Source organism: Hemicordylus capensis, chromosome 1 (genome assembly GCF_027244095.1).
Source record: "Hemicordylus capensis ecotype Gifberg chromosome 1, rHemCap1.1.pri, whole genome shotgun sequence".
Taxonomy (NCBI): domain Eukaryota; kingdom Metazoa; phylum Chordata; class Lepidosauria; order Squamata; family Cordylidae; genus Hemicordylus; species Hemicordylus capensis.
Window position 1 is genome coordinate 429,839,088 of NC_069657.1, and position 18,595 is coordinate 429,857,682.

Sequence of the window (18,595 nt, forward strand, 5' to 3'; positions counted from 1 at the left end):
GCCCATTTCCTTTGCCTTTCTTCCTCTGTAAAGCGGCATGTACACTGATGCAATGATGACAGTGGGCCAGTTCAGACGTTACTTTCAACACATGATTAGATCCCTCTACACGTGTACAAAGGACATTGTAGAACTGGAAAAGGTGCAGAAGAGGGCAACCAAGATGATCAGGGGCCTAGAGAACCTTTCTTATGAGGCAAGGCTACAACTCCTGAGGCTATTAAGTTTAGAAAAAAGACGACTGCGGGGAGATGTGATAAGAGGTCTATAAAATCATGCGTGGTGTGGAGAAAGTGGATAGAGAGAAATTCTTCTCCTTCTCACATAACACTAGAACCAGGGGTCATCCCCAGGAAATTGATTGCCAGGAAATTTAGGACCAGCAAACAGAAGTATTTTTTCACCCAATGCATAATCAACTTGTGGAATTCTCTCCCACAAGATGTGTTGACAGCCAACAACCTGGATGGCTTTAAGAGGAGTCTGGGTAACTTCATGGAGGAGAAGTCTACCAATGGCTACTAGTCGGAGGGCTATAGGCCACCTCCAGCCTCAGAGGCAAGATGCCTCTAAATACCAGTTGCACCTCGTGGGCCACTGTGTGAAACAGGATGCTGGACTAGATGGGCCTTGGGCCTGATCCAGCAGAGCTGTTCTTATGTTCTTAAATGATCATCTGAACTGAAAAAACATGCATTGTCTACCCAGGATTCATATATTAGATATAAAGGCTGTTCCCACGAGCAGCCTAACCCAGGCTAAGGCAGCCTCAGGATCTGTGCAGATCCTGGCACTGCCAGCCCTCCTGACCCCACTTTTTAGTCCAGCCTTTAGTTGAGGTGAAGGCATGAGCGCACCCTTAACCCCAGCACCCGGATCATGTGTGTGTGTGCTCGGGCTGCTTGCAACCTGAGTGCACACAGAGATGGGCACCTAGAGTGCCCATCTGCTGTGGGATTCACTGATGCACCCTGTTGTGTGGTGCATTGTGGGATATCTGGAGGCTGGGACATGTTCTGGCCTCCGGAGAGCTGCACTGCTTGGCACAGCGCGGATTGTCTGGGGTTGTGGTCCGCAATCCAGGCAACCTTTGTTTTATCGTCTGGCTACCCGCCCAGTAGGTCATGTGAATACCCTTACAATGTAGAATTTAAAATGTGGGGTAGTCACTATCATGGGATTAGATTGAAAATCTGTATAGCTAAAGTGTTTCTCTCCCAACCATTTGAGTTTGAACTGGAAACACAACATAACCCAGGACAGGATCATTCACTCTACCCACATTGGTCTTTTCGTCTGAATTTGTTTTCCAAGTGGGTATAAAAAAAACCCACAGATATACTAATTGTGTGTTTAAAAGTATCATCTGAACTGGCCCAATATCAGATTTATTTATTTTTTTAAGGAGTTGGGGTAAAGATAAAGTGTGCCGTCGAGTCGGTGTCGACTCCTGGAGACCGCAGAGCGCTGTGGTTGTCTTTAGTAGAATACAGTATCGCTGCTGCCTGGCTTGCTAGTCAAGTCAAGGGGTTGGGGTACCCTGGGCTAAATTATAGATTTTTAGATAAGCTCTTTATGGGCTCTGTTTATGATGAGCTCTGCTCATGAACCCTGGATGTGTGACATAAGAGTGATAAAATAACATCTGCAGGATGCAACCGGATGACTCATGATGGAAAGAAAATCCTTGTGGTCATTAACTGTGTCTGCTGCAAACAAATGCCCACAAAACAAAACCCTGCCACCTTTTAGTGGAATTAAATAGGTTCCCAACTTCTATTTCAGGGGTTCCCAACCTGTGATACTCCGGATGTTGCTGAAATACAACTCCCATCATCCCCAGCTACAATGTATTGTGGCTGGGGAGTGTGGGAGATGTAGTTCAGCCACATCTGGAGTGCCGCAGGTTGGGAACCCGAAATAGAGGTTTTCAGCTCTTGCCCAGCCCCTGTACCCACACATATAGGGCACTCTGCTCTGTGCTGTTCCCTCACCCCTACCTGCAGGGAACATTTCGGGGAGCAATGCAGACTGTGCATTGCTGAGTACTGGCTCCCAAACTGAAGGTAGAGTCGTGTTGGCAGAAGAGTTATCTGCCTTCTCCTGAGACACTTTCTATCAGGGCTGCACAACTTCGGCCACTCTCAGCTGTTGCTGGAATATAACCCCCATCACTCCCAGCCACAGTGGTGAATAGTCAGGGATGATGGGAGTTGTAGTCCAACAACAGCTGGGGGTGGCTGAAGTTGTGTAGTCCTGCACACTCACAGAGGGCCAAAACAGCCCCGAAACGAGACCGGGGGGGGGGGAGGCCGGCAGGGGGAGGAGACGCTGGAGGATCCCCCTCCCCCTGGTGGCCACCGCAGCACCTCCTGAAGGCCACCGCTGCCCTTGCCGGGCAGTAGGTCATTTTTTAAAAACTGAAAATTGAACACACCCCGCCCTCGGACTGGGCCCGAACCGGTTCTAATTTGAACCAGGGCCCGGTTCAGGTGGTGCGAAAACCGAACGTGCCCAGTCTGATTCGAATCCACTTCGGATTTGAACCGAACAAACCAGTTCTATGCACATCCCTACAATCTAGTTCTGATCTCAGAAAAATATGTTCCAAATATAATCCCATTCAGTACATAGCATGGCTGTTTCAGATAGATGAGAAACATATTCTTTTAGTGACACCTTTCCACAATGATTAATTTCATCTTGGAATTTCATCTTTCCATTAATTTCATTTTTTTAAAAAAAATGTCTGGTGTTTTTTTAAAATTTGAAGTTTGTTTAAGGGTGCATTTATTGTTGTCTTCCCTATCAGATTGATCTTCGGGATGATCCCAAAACTTTAGCAAGGCTAAATGACATGAAAGAGAAGCCAATCTCTATGGAGCAGGGACAGAAGCTAGCAAAAGAGGTAAGCTGGTCATTAAGAGACCCACAAGACACTCTTTGTGTGCATGTGTGTGCTCTTTCTGCCCTTTGTTTCTTCTGAAAAAATTTAAAACGGTTTGCACTTAATTTATTTTTATTTCATATGTTTATAGCCCACCTTTTCATCTAAACGCTTCTGCGGGACAGCTTGACACTGATATAAAAACAAAACATATAACAGCATAATAAAACAATGCGATCACAGCACCAGCAGCAATAAAACAACCAAATGAAGCCAAGAAAATAACTCCCCACCCCATTTCAGATGCTCCCTGAAATAGCGAGGTCTTAAAATTTTCAACCCACACTTCATTAAAGAGGGTACCAGGTGAGACTTGCATAGGATGGAATCCTCTAAACTAGAAGCCACCACTGAGAAGGCCCTACGTTTGTGGCAGCACAAGTGCAGTATAATAGTGTATGTCTGGAAACCACAGGCACCTGCCAAAGTGCCTGAAGCTTATGGCTGAGTCAAAGCCTCTCCGCCCACTGAAAACCTTTGCTTTGGAGTTTGGGAGGTAAGGAGGGAGCAAAAGGTCCCCGCAAATTGCCCCCTTTTTTTTAAACCCAGAGGTTCCCCACCACAGCCCTGTGAGTAGATGAGACATCACTGCTAAGTTTGCCTAGCCTTAACCTCTCTGAAAGCTCCCAAATTGATATGAATGGAGAGGCATTCTGGGTCCACTTAAGACTCGCACTCTATTGTTCAGTTCTGCGGTGCAGTACCGAAAAGAGTAAAGCTGAACAGAAAGAGGGTGTCTCACAGAGGGATGTGCACGAACTGCGGTTCGAGCAGGTTTTGGGAGTGGAGCCCGGGAGCTTAAAGAAAGAGGAGAGCAGGTGCTTAGCTGCTCTCTGCCACTCTATGCAACTTCCTGCTGGGGTGGTGTGCATCCCAGGAATCCCCACATAGCGTCGGCACATGCGCAGACGCCATTTGCATGGTCAGCAACGCCATGCTGACCATGCAAATGGCGCTCATGCATGTGTGGATGCCATGTGCATGCTGATGCCGCGCAAGGATTTTTGGGACGTGTGCTGCCCCAGCAGGAGGCTACATGGGGCGGCGGAAAGCAGCTAGGGACCTGCTCTCCTCTTTCTTGAAGCTCCCAGGCCCTGCTCCTAAAATGGGCTCGAACTGCAGTCCTTGCACATCCCTAGTCTCACTTTCTAATCCTAGCCAGCTCTTGCAGATAGTTGTCCTTCTGCCATCAAATTCTGCAAGGTGCCCCAGTCATTGCATTTGTCATGCGGATTGAAAAACAGGAGGCTGCTACTCCTTTTGCCACAAGCAAGGCAACCACGAGTTTACACATGTCACTCCGCAGCTCCATTTGCAGTATCCAAACACTGCGTTTCTCTGCACTTTGTGGACCTTAGTTCCATCTTTGCTTTCCTTGGCTGACATACTGCTCAGCCCACCATCAATCCAAGCAATCTGCGCAGACACTGCTGCGATCTGCAACCCAAGGGCAGCGTTGGAGCAAGTGCCATGGGAGCCGCATTGGAACAGTGATGGCGCTGGGCTCAGTAGGCATGGAGGAGCCCTGCCTCCACAACCACTATCGGTGTGCTTTTGAGTACTGCAGCAGAGTGCATGCATATCGCTTGGATTTATGCAGACTGCACACACGCATGCACACTCACACTCTTTCTCACACACACCCCTCCTTGATATTTTGCCCCACTCCACAGAAACTCAACAGCACCCTCTTCTCTGCTGTTTTCCCCTCTAGTTCTTATCCAGGACTCTCACTTCAGCTTCCTGTGTGGCACTTTCAAATCAGCAAATGTCAAAGGGGGCAGTGTTCTAATTTTTCCCATCTGTGTGTGTGCCGAGTGGATTTTGTTCTGAGTGGCAGTATCAAGACAGTATGTGCGCACATGCGTTCAGAATGGGGCCTTCCTGATTCAACCTGAGCGGGATCTAAAATTAACTGAGCGGACATCAATAAACCAATGAGCATGCACATGCCTTAGAGGGAACACTGAAAGGGGGCAATTCTGCCTTTGGATTTCTTCCGTGGCGAACCCTTTCCCAGGGAACCGGAGTGTTCTCTTTTTGTGGGGTTGCTGTTTTGGTATCAAGCACAGTGCAATCTTAGCAGCTAATGAAGCCATTTGGCACATGAATAAAACATTGCTTTAAATACTGCTAACTAAGGCGGCTCATTTAATACTTTTTAATAATTAGAAAATAGCTCTTCAGAATGGAAGACAATAGAACACATTAACGAAGTGAGTCACAGATAATTAAAATGTTGGCTGTACCTTTAGGGCATCCCAAAATGAACACCATTTGGAATATCAGGTGAGGTGATGCTGGGTTTACTGTGACTGCTTTTGTGTATAGCCTTATTTCTACTTGAGGGTTTAAGCTCTACAAAATTACCCATGTGGTTTCCTTTACCTATTTTCCCTTCCTAAAATGTATTACAACCACATTGTCAACAGTAAAAAAGAGAGCTGATCTTGCGATAGCAAGCATGAATTGTCGTCCCCTTTGCTGAGCAGGGCCCATCCTGGTTTGCATTTGGATGGGTGGCTACATGTGAGTCCTGTAAGATCTTCCCCTTAGGGGATGAGGCCGTAGCTCAGTGGCAGAGCAGCTGCATGCAGAAGATCCCAGGCTCACTCCCTGGCAGCATCTCCAGGTAGGGCTGGGAAAGACTGCTGCCTGAAACCTTGGAGAGCCTCTGCCAGTCTGTGTAGGCAGTCCTGCGCTAGATGAACCAATGGTCTGACTCGGTATAAAGCAGCTTCCTATGTTCCTAATGAACAACAAAATCCCTAACTCTGCTTTTAATGTGTTTTCTTCAGAAACTGTACCTAATGAAAAGAACTCGGAATCTGTCACCAAAAGACAAAGCAGAGGAATAACTTCTTTTCCTGGAGGGTCAAATACCAGAATGTGTTTCACACAGGGGAGCTTAAAAACCAAACCAAACCTTGATGGTGCTATTAAAAAAGAAAGCCCCGTAAGCTCACAAATAGGTTTTGGAGAGGCTGGTACGTGTCTCTGTGCATGTGTGTGTCTCTGTAGCTATTAAACGCATTTGTTTTCTTGACAGATAGGCGCCTGCTGCTACGTGGAGTGCTCCGCTTTAACGCAGAAGGGACTGAAGACAGTTTTTGATGAAGCTATTATAGCCATTTTAACTCCAAAGAAACACACCGTGAAGAAAAGAATAGGGTCAAGATGCATTAATTGCTGCCTGATCACGTGAGACCCACTGGGACTGTGGCCACACCTACTGTGAAAATTTCTGACACCGTGCATATATACACTTAAACAAATACCCCGTTAACAGACCATAGATCAATCTGGAAGCATTTGGTGAAGTCCAGAGGAAAAGGTGGTGGTGGTGGTGGGGGGGGAGTCCCAGTTCTGTGAAGGAGCAGGCACCATCTGTTACAAATACTTTATTCGGACTGGAAGGAAAGTACAACCTCTCAGGGGTAACATAATTTAGGACAAACGACAGATGCATCATCACGTTGCTGCTGCATGCAAATCACGCTGCGAGAGGAGGGTGAGGGGAAGCCTGATGATGCTTTGAAGATGCTTGGCTCGCCCTCTGCGCCAACCATATAAAAGTCTCAGCACAGTCTTGATGGAATCGGCACAACAGCAGCAATCAGCCGCTTACTCTCTTTGCGCCAGCTATCTGCTTTTGTATGTCAGCTGCTTCCTGTTCCAGTATATCCACAAAGGTGCAAGGAGGAGACCGGCCACGTAGCCAAAGGTGGCTCCAAGCGAACAGGAAATGGGCCACACCTGAAGGAAGAGAACGCTGCGTTAGATGGCAAGATGGAGGGGTGGGGGGAAGGAAGCGTTGGCCCCTTTTATGTACTTGATGAGCACAAGTTCTCCGTGTTAATCTGCAGAAGAAGCCAAAATGTGATACAGGATCCATTGCAGAGCTTGACGTGCTTTCTCGGAGAATGCCAAAAGTGTTAACGGCCATCATGCATTTATTACAAACACTAAATGTTGTACAGTTTTTAATTAACATTCATTAAATTGTAACTAGGCTCCTGGCTGTTGCACAAGGCGCTTGGTAATTCCCCAAACCAGGTAAGCCGCTTGTGGAGTGTTAATCCCTGTTTGGGGGCCAGAGCTGTTGGGAGTGCTCCCATGGACTTTGCTGTTTTTCAATTAGATTTGAGAGTGGCTGGCCCAAACCGTCTGTATTATTCCCCCCTGCCCTATGGCGTTCACCTCTGAGTAGCTGTGACAAATGTTCGCTAGGGAAGCACAATTCAGAGAAGCACACCAAGGGAGGCCACAGGTGACAAAGGAGGGCAAGTTTTAGCTGATGGCAACTTGCCACTCGGACTGAAAGCTTGCTCACCTCTCACGGGGTAGTATGCAGCACATTGCCTCAGCTGGCAGCAGCAAGGCAGCTGCCTGCACGACTTTCCTCTGCTGTCCAAGAGTCGCACTGTTCGGGCAGGGTCTCTTGGGTTTTCTACACGCACCCCCAGGGTGCATCAGAATGCCCCATTCACAGTGCTCAGAATCTCGGTTTCCCTTCCCTTGGGGCCCAAAGGATGAAATTAGGCAGATGGGAAAGCAAGGTGACTGGAAGCATGACCTGCCTCCCGTTGCTTGAATTCAGTTCTTGAAAATAGATCATCGCTGTTTGTGCTGCAGCAGATCGAGTCCATCCCATCCCAGTATTCTGGCTAACACGCTGCACAGTATCCCACAGGCATTGTGGGCACCATGGGAACGACTGCGTGCTCATAACACTGCATTGACACAGTTGCAAAGGCCTGGAATTGCTCAAACTCAGTTGCACAATGGATGGCCATCGTGTGCCAACACAGTTTTATGAGCATGCAGCAATTCCTGAGCTCTCACAATGTCTGCAGGATGCTGCGCAGCATGTCGGCTCTGACTCCTAACAATGGCCACCCAGATGCCCAAAGCAGTTTATGTAGATATAAATAAATTGGCTCCGTGACACAATCTAAAAAAGAAACATAAGATAGACACCAGCAAGAGACACTAGATGGATACCGTGCTGGGGATGGATTTTTGGAAAGGTTTGCGAACCTCCACCTGGGTCGTTGCCACGCCAACTTCAGCCCTTGGTTACTACAAACCTTTGGTTGAAGTGGGTTCAAATTTGGTTTGGTAAAGGGCCACTGGAGGTTTGCAAGAATTCCCGGGTCTCACAACACACCTGATGGGAGGGATAGCTGGTTCCCGGCTAACGAACGTTGCGGTCTTTGTGTGACTCCACCCTGCAAATGCTTCTCCTCTGTTGTGCAGTGCAGTGATGTCATATCAGCACATGGAGGGCAGGGTTATGCTGGCATAGTGTAGCTCCCCAGCTAGGGAGCTCAAACTGGGGCCAATGTTCCACATGGGAAAAGCCACAAATGGTTTCTGTAGCTTGTAAGTGAGTTCGGAGCATACTTAGTGATTTAAATAAAAGTGCTTTAGTTCATCCATGCAAATCTGAAGTTTCATTGACTGATATCCTGACTAAATTGAACTACAGTAGGACTTGATGGACGTCCTATTGAAACTAGTTAGAATAACTCTTAAGTAGTACTATTGAGAAATTTAGTCTGGATGTCAGCCATAGATTTAAGGTTTACAGTGATCCATAAAGGCAATAGTAAATCTAAAATCTGGACAAACACAAAATCGGTGGAACTCCAATTCTGACTTCAGGATTAAATCAAAAGATGTAAATATTTGCACAAGCTGGATAAGTAAAATTTAAGACACATTAATAATGGAAACCCAGTTCTTGTTTATATCAGCTTTGTTTCATTTGTATCTCCTAGCATCGTGGCTCTTGACTTGTGAATGCCAACCGGTGGCACGCTGCTTCGCTGTACTTCCTAGCAGCTCTCCACAATCCTGAGAATGAGGCACTTTCTACTTCCAAACTTTATACTTAAGTTGTTGAATTCTGCGTCAAGTAGCAAATTCTGTGCTAGCACACTGCTCCTGCAAAAGCGCAGAATGCAGATAACGCTGGGCACATTCTAGTCTAGAATACTCTGTGGCAATCTTCCAGCTGTGCCATTATTCACCGCTGTCTGTTACCGCGTCAGGGTTACCGAATGCACTTACGGCAAACAGATGCCAAATGCTGACACTGTGCAGTAGCGAGACAACAGGCCATTGTTGCTTCAGGATTTTGGAGCCCTATGCAGACGTCCTCAACTACCATACCATCTTGCGAGACCTGCTATTTATGTGTTGGAGTAATGTTTGAATAGGGACTATGCATGTGGAGCCCAATGTGCAGGTCCCATCCATACCACTGTTGCCTCTCTAATTGGGGGTGGAAGGAAAAAGACTGCGCACACAGACCTTGATTAGAATGTAACATCCAGTTCACAGCTGCCACATCTGGCTCAGATGGGCATGGGGCATGCCAGGAGTGTGGGGGCAGGGCAATGTAATTTCCGCCATGTGTAGATTAGAAAACATCTCCAGTTATAAGAACCACTACTCTGAAGGGCCAAACTAGATGTAACATTAAACATGCCAATTTATTATTAATTATTATTATTATTATTAATAACAATTTGATTTCTATACTGCCCTTCCAAAAATGGCTCAGGGTGGTTTACACAGAGAAATAATAAATAAATTAGTCTGGGGTTTGTTCTTACTTTAAAATAGTAGCTGTGTGGAGTTTGGGCCTGGCCCGTGGCATGGAGTTGGGGTACTTACTTCACCCTTCCACATCTATTTTCCTGAAAAATCTGCCCCCTGCCAAGCTGCTATGAACCCCAATGGTGCCATTTAATGCAAGGACACCACTTGGGAGAGATTGTTTAGCAGGTAAGCAATATGGAGATAGAGGGCAGGGTCACACAATCCACCAGAAGTGGGGAAATAGCAACTAGCAGCGTGTGCTCCTTGCCCACACCCAATTCCCCTGTCTTCCCAACATTCTCCTGACTTCCATAATTAAAGTATGGAAGTCAAGCAGAGGACTCAGGAACCAGACTTAGTTGAGTTCAGAAGTCACACCCACCAGCAGCATGTGCTGCTGGTTCCTGATATCACCCCAACCTCCCTACTTGTGGCAGATCGTGTGAATCCACCCTAAAGGGATCAACACCCCCTCTACCACTATGCTAGTGTCCCGATTCAGATTTGGCTCCTGCGTGGATATTTTAAAGTAAAAAAACTGAACTCCAAATTAGACAGCGCGTCTAGCTCGGCCCAAATGTCACAGGATAGAGGATTTTCTTGGCACCAGCGATTCGTTCCAGTATTGGCTTGAATATTCGGGCAAAACCCAAGATTGGTTTCCTACATTTGAATGTAAACAGAAATGGCCCAACCTTAGTTCTGAAACACATTGGCCTGGATAATCACAACATAAAAAGCCAAGTTTTAATTTAAAGCTGCAGCCTGTCTGGGGGTTAAGGAGGGGAATGCACTGAGCTGCAGCTTAGCTCTGCTCTTTGGTGGACTGTGGACCATCCTCACTGTGCCTTCTGCTGTTCTGAGACAACACATCTACGCTATATTTTGTTAATCTTTATCATAGGCACAATTTGGTTTGGTCCCGCCCCACTGCACCGCCCTTGCTTTCTCCCCTTATCTCCTGGACAAGTAACCAAGGCATTGTGAGAAAATGGTCTCGCATTCTTTTACTTTCTGTTTCAAGCTTACAATTCCCCAGCTGCATATGTTTAAAAAGGGCCAACCTAAACAGGATGTGGGAGAACTGTGATCAACCCGCCAAATGTCGTGCTTTCCCTAAAAGTACTGGGGAGGGGGGATTTGTATTTCCCCCTCAGTAGGTGACATCCCATGCAGCAGTACACCTGCAGTAGGGACCCGCTGGGACTGTGGTGCAACATGAAAGGCAGCCCCGATGGTGTTGTGCAACAACTTCAACAGCATCCAGGCACTTGCGCAGCGCAGTTCCCATGAGAAAGAAGGGAATGGTGTGCAGCTGCCTTGATGCTCTTTGAAGTTGTTGTGCAACGCCATCGGGGCTGCCTTTCACATTGCGCACCAGTCCTGGTGGGTCCCTACCACTGGCAGACCGCTGTGTGGAATGTTGGCCAGTGGCTCTTGGAAGCTTCAAGGGGCTTCTTTTAGCACTGATTTCAGTATGTTTGTGGGGTGGGAGGATAACCCCTCTCCCTGTGGTTGGTTTTAGGAAATGGAAAAGATGCCAAGACATTTAATTGTGGTTCTCCCATATTATGCCTGGTTTGGCTTTAGTATCAGAGGTGAGAGGGCAGAAAATGGGAGTTGGTTAATTCTTTGTTTCTCCTTTAGTCACTGACCTTTTCATCATCCTTCATAACACATTAAGTCAGCTTTTCTTTTTGCTATTTGGAATTTACTATGATTTGGTCTTCCCATACTTAATCTTCACATTCCTAAAATGCGTGCATTTAGTATTCCAGAGTATTCTTTGGAGGTCTTTAGGAGTGTAGCAAAGATGAGAATAATTATCTTTTCATGAGGTGCCTTAGGGACTCTTTATTGACCTTGCTTCAGGCTTCTATTCATGGCTTCAGAATGGTCATTGTTTCCCTCAATTACTGTTACTTTCCAAACCAAAGATTTGCTTGCTCCCATTCGCTAAGATAGCACTGCATATCTGCTGCAAAATGTTGTGAGGCTTTTACATAAAAGACAATGTATATTCAATGCTAGTCTGTTGTGCTCTGTGGCCTGACCAAGGCTGTACCTCCACTGGACATCTTCATTCAAAATAAAAACTCAGTTTCATAGTTGACCTGTCATTAGAGGATGATAATAAATAGTCTGGACAATGACATAGCAATGTTTGTATGAAAAACTATGGTATCATTCAGTGCAATTTATGCCCAACAGCCAAGGGTGGCCATTTGCATGGTCAGCAACACCATGCTGACCATGCATGCACGGCGGCCATGTGTGTGCCAACACCACGTGCAGGCTGCTGGGAACAAGGAAGCAGCTGTGTGTGGTCTTTTGAATGCCAGCAGGGGGGCAGCGGAGGAGCAGGTAAGCACCTGCGTTCCTCCTTTTTAAAGGAACTAATCCCCACCCACACGTGCCAAGCTGGCTCATGCACATCCCTATCCCCAGCCAAAGGCCATTGCAGCTGGGAATGCTGAGAGTTGTCAACAACATGTGGGGACATTGCAAGGGAGAACTATGTATATTTTGAAACAGATCATGCATCCCTCTCTTAATAGGGGGCAGTGGCCTCTAGCTGTCATCAGTGGTTAAAGCCTCTCATGTTGGTCCACTACAAAGGACTAGTACAAACACACAACATTGGCCCAATCTCTCAGTTGCGGCTAGGAGATCAGAAGAGGGGTACAGGGTCGTGCATGGCCTTGACAAATTCCCCTTCTCCCATCTTAGTTGTGGTTAAAAGACTATGTTGGCTCCAATGTTGACACCAGCTAAGTCTAACCAGGTTCGCTTAACCAGCTTCAAATCCTGGTTTAAAGGGGAACATGGTTAACATCTATGAAGGGCAAGAGAGGCCATTTCTAATCTTTTAACTGTCCAGACAGGCCTTGGCAATTTTTCTTTGGCTCTAGGAGCCAGCCACAAAGTTTAGGAACCAGACAATGGACACCTGACAAAAGGACTGGACTTAGTGACAGACATTGTGGAAGGGAAGGGTAAATGGACTGCTCTTTATCCCCTTTACAAGGAATGCGCTTAGAACAGAAAACGGATTGGCAGGGACAAACATTATTAAATAATTCTACCTCTGAATATTCTAGCCTAGCTATGGCTTTCTTTTCTTTTGGGAAAGATTTAGGCAACGGAACTAGTGCTATGTGCACAACATTGCTTTGAAGTTGTATTTATCACATAGGAACCCACAAGGCAACCAGACCATGGGACAAAAGCAGTTTTAGAAGTCCCATTAGGCACACACAAACCCTTGGGCTCACCTAAAGTAGCTCTTTGGATCCTGGCCATTGGCTGATTGATATCACCAGGAAGTTTTATAAGAATTCTGATCACATGGTGTAATTGTGCAGAATTATGGTGCCTGTTGATCATCAAACCAGGGATGCACAACTTCAGTTGTCCAGCTTTTGCTGGACTACAACTCCCATCATCCATGACTATTAGCCACTGTAGCAGGGGATTATGTAAATTATAATCCCAACAGTGGCTGGCGGGCCAAAGTTGTGCACCGCTGCCATAAACTATGCCTATATTCACACTGGAAACCAAAACTCTGGGCCCCAGTTCCCGTTCTCTCTCTGGTTGCATCTACCTCATACAGTACAATTCCAGACCACGTGGGGCAGTTTTTAAACACGGCAACCATGTGGGACCTGGCAATCACTTGCCGTTTCTCTATCCAGCTGGCATCCTGTCAAGAAATTGGATGCTGATTGGGTGGGAAAGGCCCATGTGGTCAGTTTCACCCCAAATGGTTGCAATATTTCTCTATACACCCAACCACACACCAGCATGCAACAGAAGAGAGAGTTCCACCCTACTGGGTATGTGTGAGGGGAACTCCTGGTTCCTAAGTGACAAAATGCTACCTAGACAGGTGGTAGATACCTGTAGTGTACAATCCTGGGCTGTCTGCTTCTGAAATCTTTTATCATTATCAAAACACCCGTCACAGTGATGTGTCAATAATCTCCCTAAGTAAATATGTGATGGATGTCAAGAAGAAGTGCAGGTAATTTGAATTTGTGGCTAATGCTTTGTCAAAACACAAAGCGGCTGTTCACAGGGGCAGCCAAGAGCGGGCTAAGGCTGCCAAGCCGGCTCAAGCGTGTGTGTGTGTGAGAGGGTGAGAGTGAAGTTGCGGCAGCCACAAACCCGCCTGTGCAGCCGCCCTCTTAAATGAAGGGCCTGGAGCACTTGCTGCCTTAACTCCATTCCCCTGCTCCATTTCTGCAGCAGTGATGGGTGCCCACCTGTCGCTGCTGGGGTAGCCATAATGCACCGTGCACTCATGCAATGCATTATGGGAGTACCGAGGGCCGAGAGGACACGTCCCCGACCCTCCATGCTGCCGGCAATCATCTGGGCAGGCAATCCACCCGCCAAGGGACCAACAAGGTAAATTTGAGCAGTCTGCCCTGCCTCCCTCCACCAAACCCTTCTCACTGATCATGAGGAAGGGCTCTCAGAGTGGGTATAGTACTTTTGAAGATCACATAAAATGGGCAGGTGAGTAACACACAGCTCACAGCGTGCATACAGCCTTTTGCAACGCTTGAAGTTCTATCCTCCTTGCTTAGCATGCCTACAGACCTTTCCAGTGTTCAAAGCATGCCACATAACTTATCTAATGCTTACAACAGCCCTGTAAGGTAGGTCAGTATTACTATCCCTTTATTTTAGATAGGGGGATTAAGGTTGAGAATGAGAATTGCATAAGGCCACCTAAAAAGTTCATGGCAGAGGTCTGATTGGAATCATGAACTTCTTGATGTATAGCTCAGCGTCTTAGCCACCAGTATTCCACCTTGGCTCTTATTTAACAAAAAGGACTGATTCAGACATCCCATGGAATCCCAGTTAGCTCTGAGTCCTGGGAATGCACACTCCGCTCTCCCATCGCTGTGCAAGGGTCTACTTTCTACCCAGCTTAATTATAAGTCAAGATTAGTCGTGTCGTCCAAACCCACCAGTCTCAATTGTTCTAACTTACTTGCCTCAAATAACCCCAGATTATTGAGGTGAGTTACAGAATTAGGTCATTCACACAACCAGAAACTGAGTTCTACCCAGGTTTGGGAGCTGTGTGTGCTCTCAATTTTCAGTTGTGTGGAAGTAAGGTAGCTATTCCTCCTACCTTGCTTCCACACAATCAATTCTACCCAGGTTTTCTTCCCACCTTGCTTCCACACTACAGAAAATTGAGAGCGCACACACAGTTCCCAAACCCGGGTATAATACAGTTTTTGATTGTATGAATGTCCTCATTCGGTTACTTGAACAAGTATTTTATTATTGATTGATTGATTGATTGATTTTGATGTAGGTGAGAATAAGCTGAGACTGGTGGGTTCGCCCAACATGACATAGCAATAGCAATAGCAATAGCAATAGCACTTACATTTATATACCGCTCTATAGCTGGAGCTCTCTAAGCGGTTTACAATGATTTAGCATATTGCCCCCAACATTCTGGGTACTCATTTTACCGACCTCGGAAGGATGGAAGGCTGAGTCAACCTTGAGCCCCTGGTCAGGATTGAACTTGTAACCTTCTGGTTACAGGATGGCAGTTTTTACCACTGCGCCACCAGGGGCTCTTTTACATGTCTAGGAAGCAGACGTTCATGGAGGAGGGGAGGGGGAGCATACGTTCCAAGACTCAGGGACATTGTGCAGAGCCCAGCTCTAACTGAAGTCTATGTGACATCTGAAGTAGCCCAAAGTTTCTAACACTCATGGAGGCTTTAGGTAACACAATAAAATGGGAAGCCAGCAACAGCTGTGGTGAGCAGCCATGAAGGTCAATGACGGGGCAGGGATGTGCCCGAAGTACAGATCGAACCGTGCTTTGAGCCCAGTTCAGAAACGGCCTGGGGAGTGTGAAGAGAAGAGCTTACCTGCTCTCCGCCACCCCATGCAGCTTCCTGTTGGGACAGCGCTCAGCCCACGGTCAGGGCCGCACAGGGGTATTTGGGCCAAGTGCCACCCCAGCAGGAAGCTGCACAGGGCGGCGGAGAGCAGGACTTTACCTGCTCTCCTTTTTCTTAAAGCTCCACCATGCTGCTTCTGAACTGTGCTTGAACTATGCTTGGGGGGGGCGGTTGGTGGGGGGGGGGGACATTCAGAAGTCAGTGGCAGGGAGCTGTGGCAGATGAGCGGCGATGCCTCACCAAAAAAAATCTAGACAGGCCACCGCCAATGTCACTACTCTAGTGATGTCTGTAAATTGGTTTTTTTTACATTCAAAATGCATATGCAAAAGCCTCTGTTAGTACACACACATGCACAAGCACACTTTTATTCTGTACACAGGAACTGGTCTGAGGACAAGCAGCAATGTCTGGAACCCGTCCTTGGAACTGCAGCTATGGTTTTCCTTCTCCATCATACTCATAGGAACCTAAACATTTCCCTTCACCTCATGCAAATCCAAGCAGATCCAGGCATTTCAATGGTAGATGTTCTACTTTTAGATACAAAAAAGAATCCCATAGAGCTCTAGACCACAAAACTTCCATTCAGACCATTTCACACACACACACACACACACACACACACACACACCCAATTATGCAGCTATATTACGGTTTTCAGTCTTAATAGTCTGCCTGAAGTACATTAACTTTTTAAAAAAATCCAACTGTGATAAAGAAGAGCCTTGAGCCACCAACCTATTTTTGGAAATAGATTAAGTGATATTTAGCACCATATATACAGTACTGTGTTTATGGGGGAAGCCTATTTCTATTTTTGGCCAATTTAATTTTATTGCCACTTTAATTTCATAGCTCACATTGCATTATAAATAGCCATCTCTGCAGGAACTAATTTTTGCTGAAGCCTGCAATTTTTTTTTAAGTCCATGTTTGAGGAAAACAAGCTGCTTTGTTCAGATTTGTGGGTGTTGAAGGTTTAGAGTTACCTGACCTGCATACCAAACAAACAAAAAATTATACCACTAAATAGTATAGAGGAAGAATAGGAAGACAAACAATTCATTTTTTGATGTGCGGGTGGGGGACCTACCTGGAAAAAAACAAAGTGTCAAAACAGGACTTTCTCGTTTCCTTCAACAGCTCTTTTGAGAATTTGTCATGCACTTTAGATGACAATTAAAGAGGCTTTAATCATGACACTACAGCCCCAAAGATGCTTTGGCACTTTGTAAGAAGAGGCAGCATGGTACAGTGAGTGGAGTGTTTGGATTTCCCAATCCAAACCGGAGTTCAAATCCCTGTTCAATATTAACACTCATGGGGAGATCTTTGCTGGTCAGACACTCACAGCCTAGCATACCCCACAGGCTGTTGCAAAGATAAAATGGGAAGAGAACTCCACCCCACACACTGAATGCAATGAAAGAAGGGCAGGATACAAAAAGCAATGACAACAATATGACGTGGGCTGATTTATATTGAAAAGGTCAAGTAAAATTGCAAAGCAGGTTTAAGTGCCTCAAGGATGGTTCTTGCATTATTTTAAAGGCAGGGTTGCCAATTCCACGTGGCTACTCCCCATATTGTTCTAGTAACAGAGAGATTTGGGGAGGGACTGTAGCACAATGGTAGAGCACATGTCTTGCATGCAGCATGTCCCTGGTTTGACCCCCAGAATGTGGTGGGCTGAGAAAGGTCCCTGTCTGAAACCCTGGCTGCTGCTGCTGGTGGTAGTCAGCAGAGCCAATCCAGAGCTTGATCAACCAATGGTCCAAGTATAAGGCAGCTTCCTGTCATAGGAACACAGGAAACTGACATATACTGAGTCTGACCATTGGTCTATCTAGCTCAGCACTGCCTTCACAGACTGGCAGTAGTTTCTCCAAGGTTGCAGGCAGGAATCTCTCTCAGCCCTACCTTGGAGAAGCCAGGGAGGGAACTTGGAACCTAGATGCTCTTCCCAGAGTGGCTCCCACCCCCTGAGGGGAATATCTTACAGTGCTCACACTTCAAGTCTCCCTTTCACATGCAACCAGGGTGGACCCTGCTTAGCAAAGGGGACAAGTCATGCTTGCTACCACAAGACCAGCTCTCCTCCTCTGTCAGAGCATATCAGGTCATTTATTTGTTTGTTTGATTGTTTATGTAAACCGCTTTGGGAATTTCTGTTGAAAAGCAGAACGTAAATATTCATTATATTTGTCGTAAAAGGGGTGTGGGACTGTTACTCCCCAGACCAAATGCCACCCTCCCCAGAACAGGAGCGATGCAAGAAGCAACCATGCAGTGCTCCCCTCCCAGATGACCCTTCCATTTTATCTGTCACCGAAGCAATGTAAGAAACAGCCCCATGGATGCAGCAACCATAACGTGAAGGTAGTGCAAGAACTGGCTCAGAAAAATGATGTGATGCAGCACTAAGACACAGCTGGACTGGATGCCAAAAGTAACTTCAACTCGTGATCCTTAAACCACATAATCTGGAATAGTAAACAGAGAACACATCAGGGGCAGAGCTACCATTGGGCAACTGTGTGCTGCAAACACAGGCTGCCCAATGGGGTCAGGGCCCACCGGTTTCCACAGCCAGTGCACGGGCTAAGGACATCGCAGCCTGGTGTGTGCCACTGACTTTTTGCCAACGGAAGCAAGGGCTGATATCATCACCTAGTGACGCATGCAGTATGGTATGCTTTACTGCTGCCAGCACTAGGGAGGGAGGCAGGGGCAATGGTTGCGGAGGGTGGAGCTGCAAAAAATATATATATCTAGCCATCGGCAGCCACCCATATTACTATACTGGTCTTGTGGTGGCAAGCATGACTGGTCGCCTTTGCCAAGCAGGGTCTGTCTTGGTTTATTTTTATTTATTAATTCAATTTTTATACCACCCTTCCAAAATTGGTTGCATATGAATATGAGACTATATGTGAGCACTGTAAGATATGCCCTATAGGGGATGGGGCGGCTCTGAGAAGAGCAGAAGGTTCCAAGTTCCCTCCCTGGCATCTCCAAGATCGGGGTGAGAGAGAGACTCCTGCCTGCAACCTTGTAGAGGTGTGCATGGAACCGCGGAGCTGTGGTC

General features: G+C 46.7%; 2 protein-coding genes across 3 annotated transcripts in view; one reads left to right on the top strand and one right to left on the bottom strand.

Moving 5' to 3' along the window:
* Positions 1-11,676, top strand: part of RHOQ (ras homolog family member Q) — a 60,662-nt gene extending 48,986 nt beyond the window's left edge. The window contains exons 4-6 of one of the 2 annotated variants that reach the window (XR_008320203.1): positions 2,813-2,908; positions 5,997-7,003; positions 8,731-11,676. Coding sequence is in view for 1 of the 2 variants with exons in the window: in XM_053312299.1 (XP_053168274.1) it covers positions 2,813-2,908; positions 5,997-6,152 (252 nt within the window). In the remaining variant the exon portion in view is untranslated. Of the gene's footprint in view, positions 1-2,812; positions 2,909-5,996 lie in introns of both variants that reach the window. The other variant, XM_053312299.1, reaches the window with a different exon arrangement.
* PIGF (phosphatidylinositol glycan anchor biosynthesis class F) overlaps positions 6,334-18,595 on the bottom strand; it is a 52,490-nt gene continuing 40,228 nt past the window's right edge. Inside the window, exon 6 of the mRNA XM_053312286.1 lies at positions 6,334-6,703. Within this exon, the coding sequence (XP_053168261.1) occupies positions 6,590-6,703 (114 nt within the window). The 3' untranslated portion in view covers positions 6,334-6,589. The remainder of the gene's footprint in view (positions 6,704-18,595) is intronic.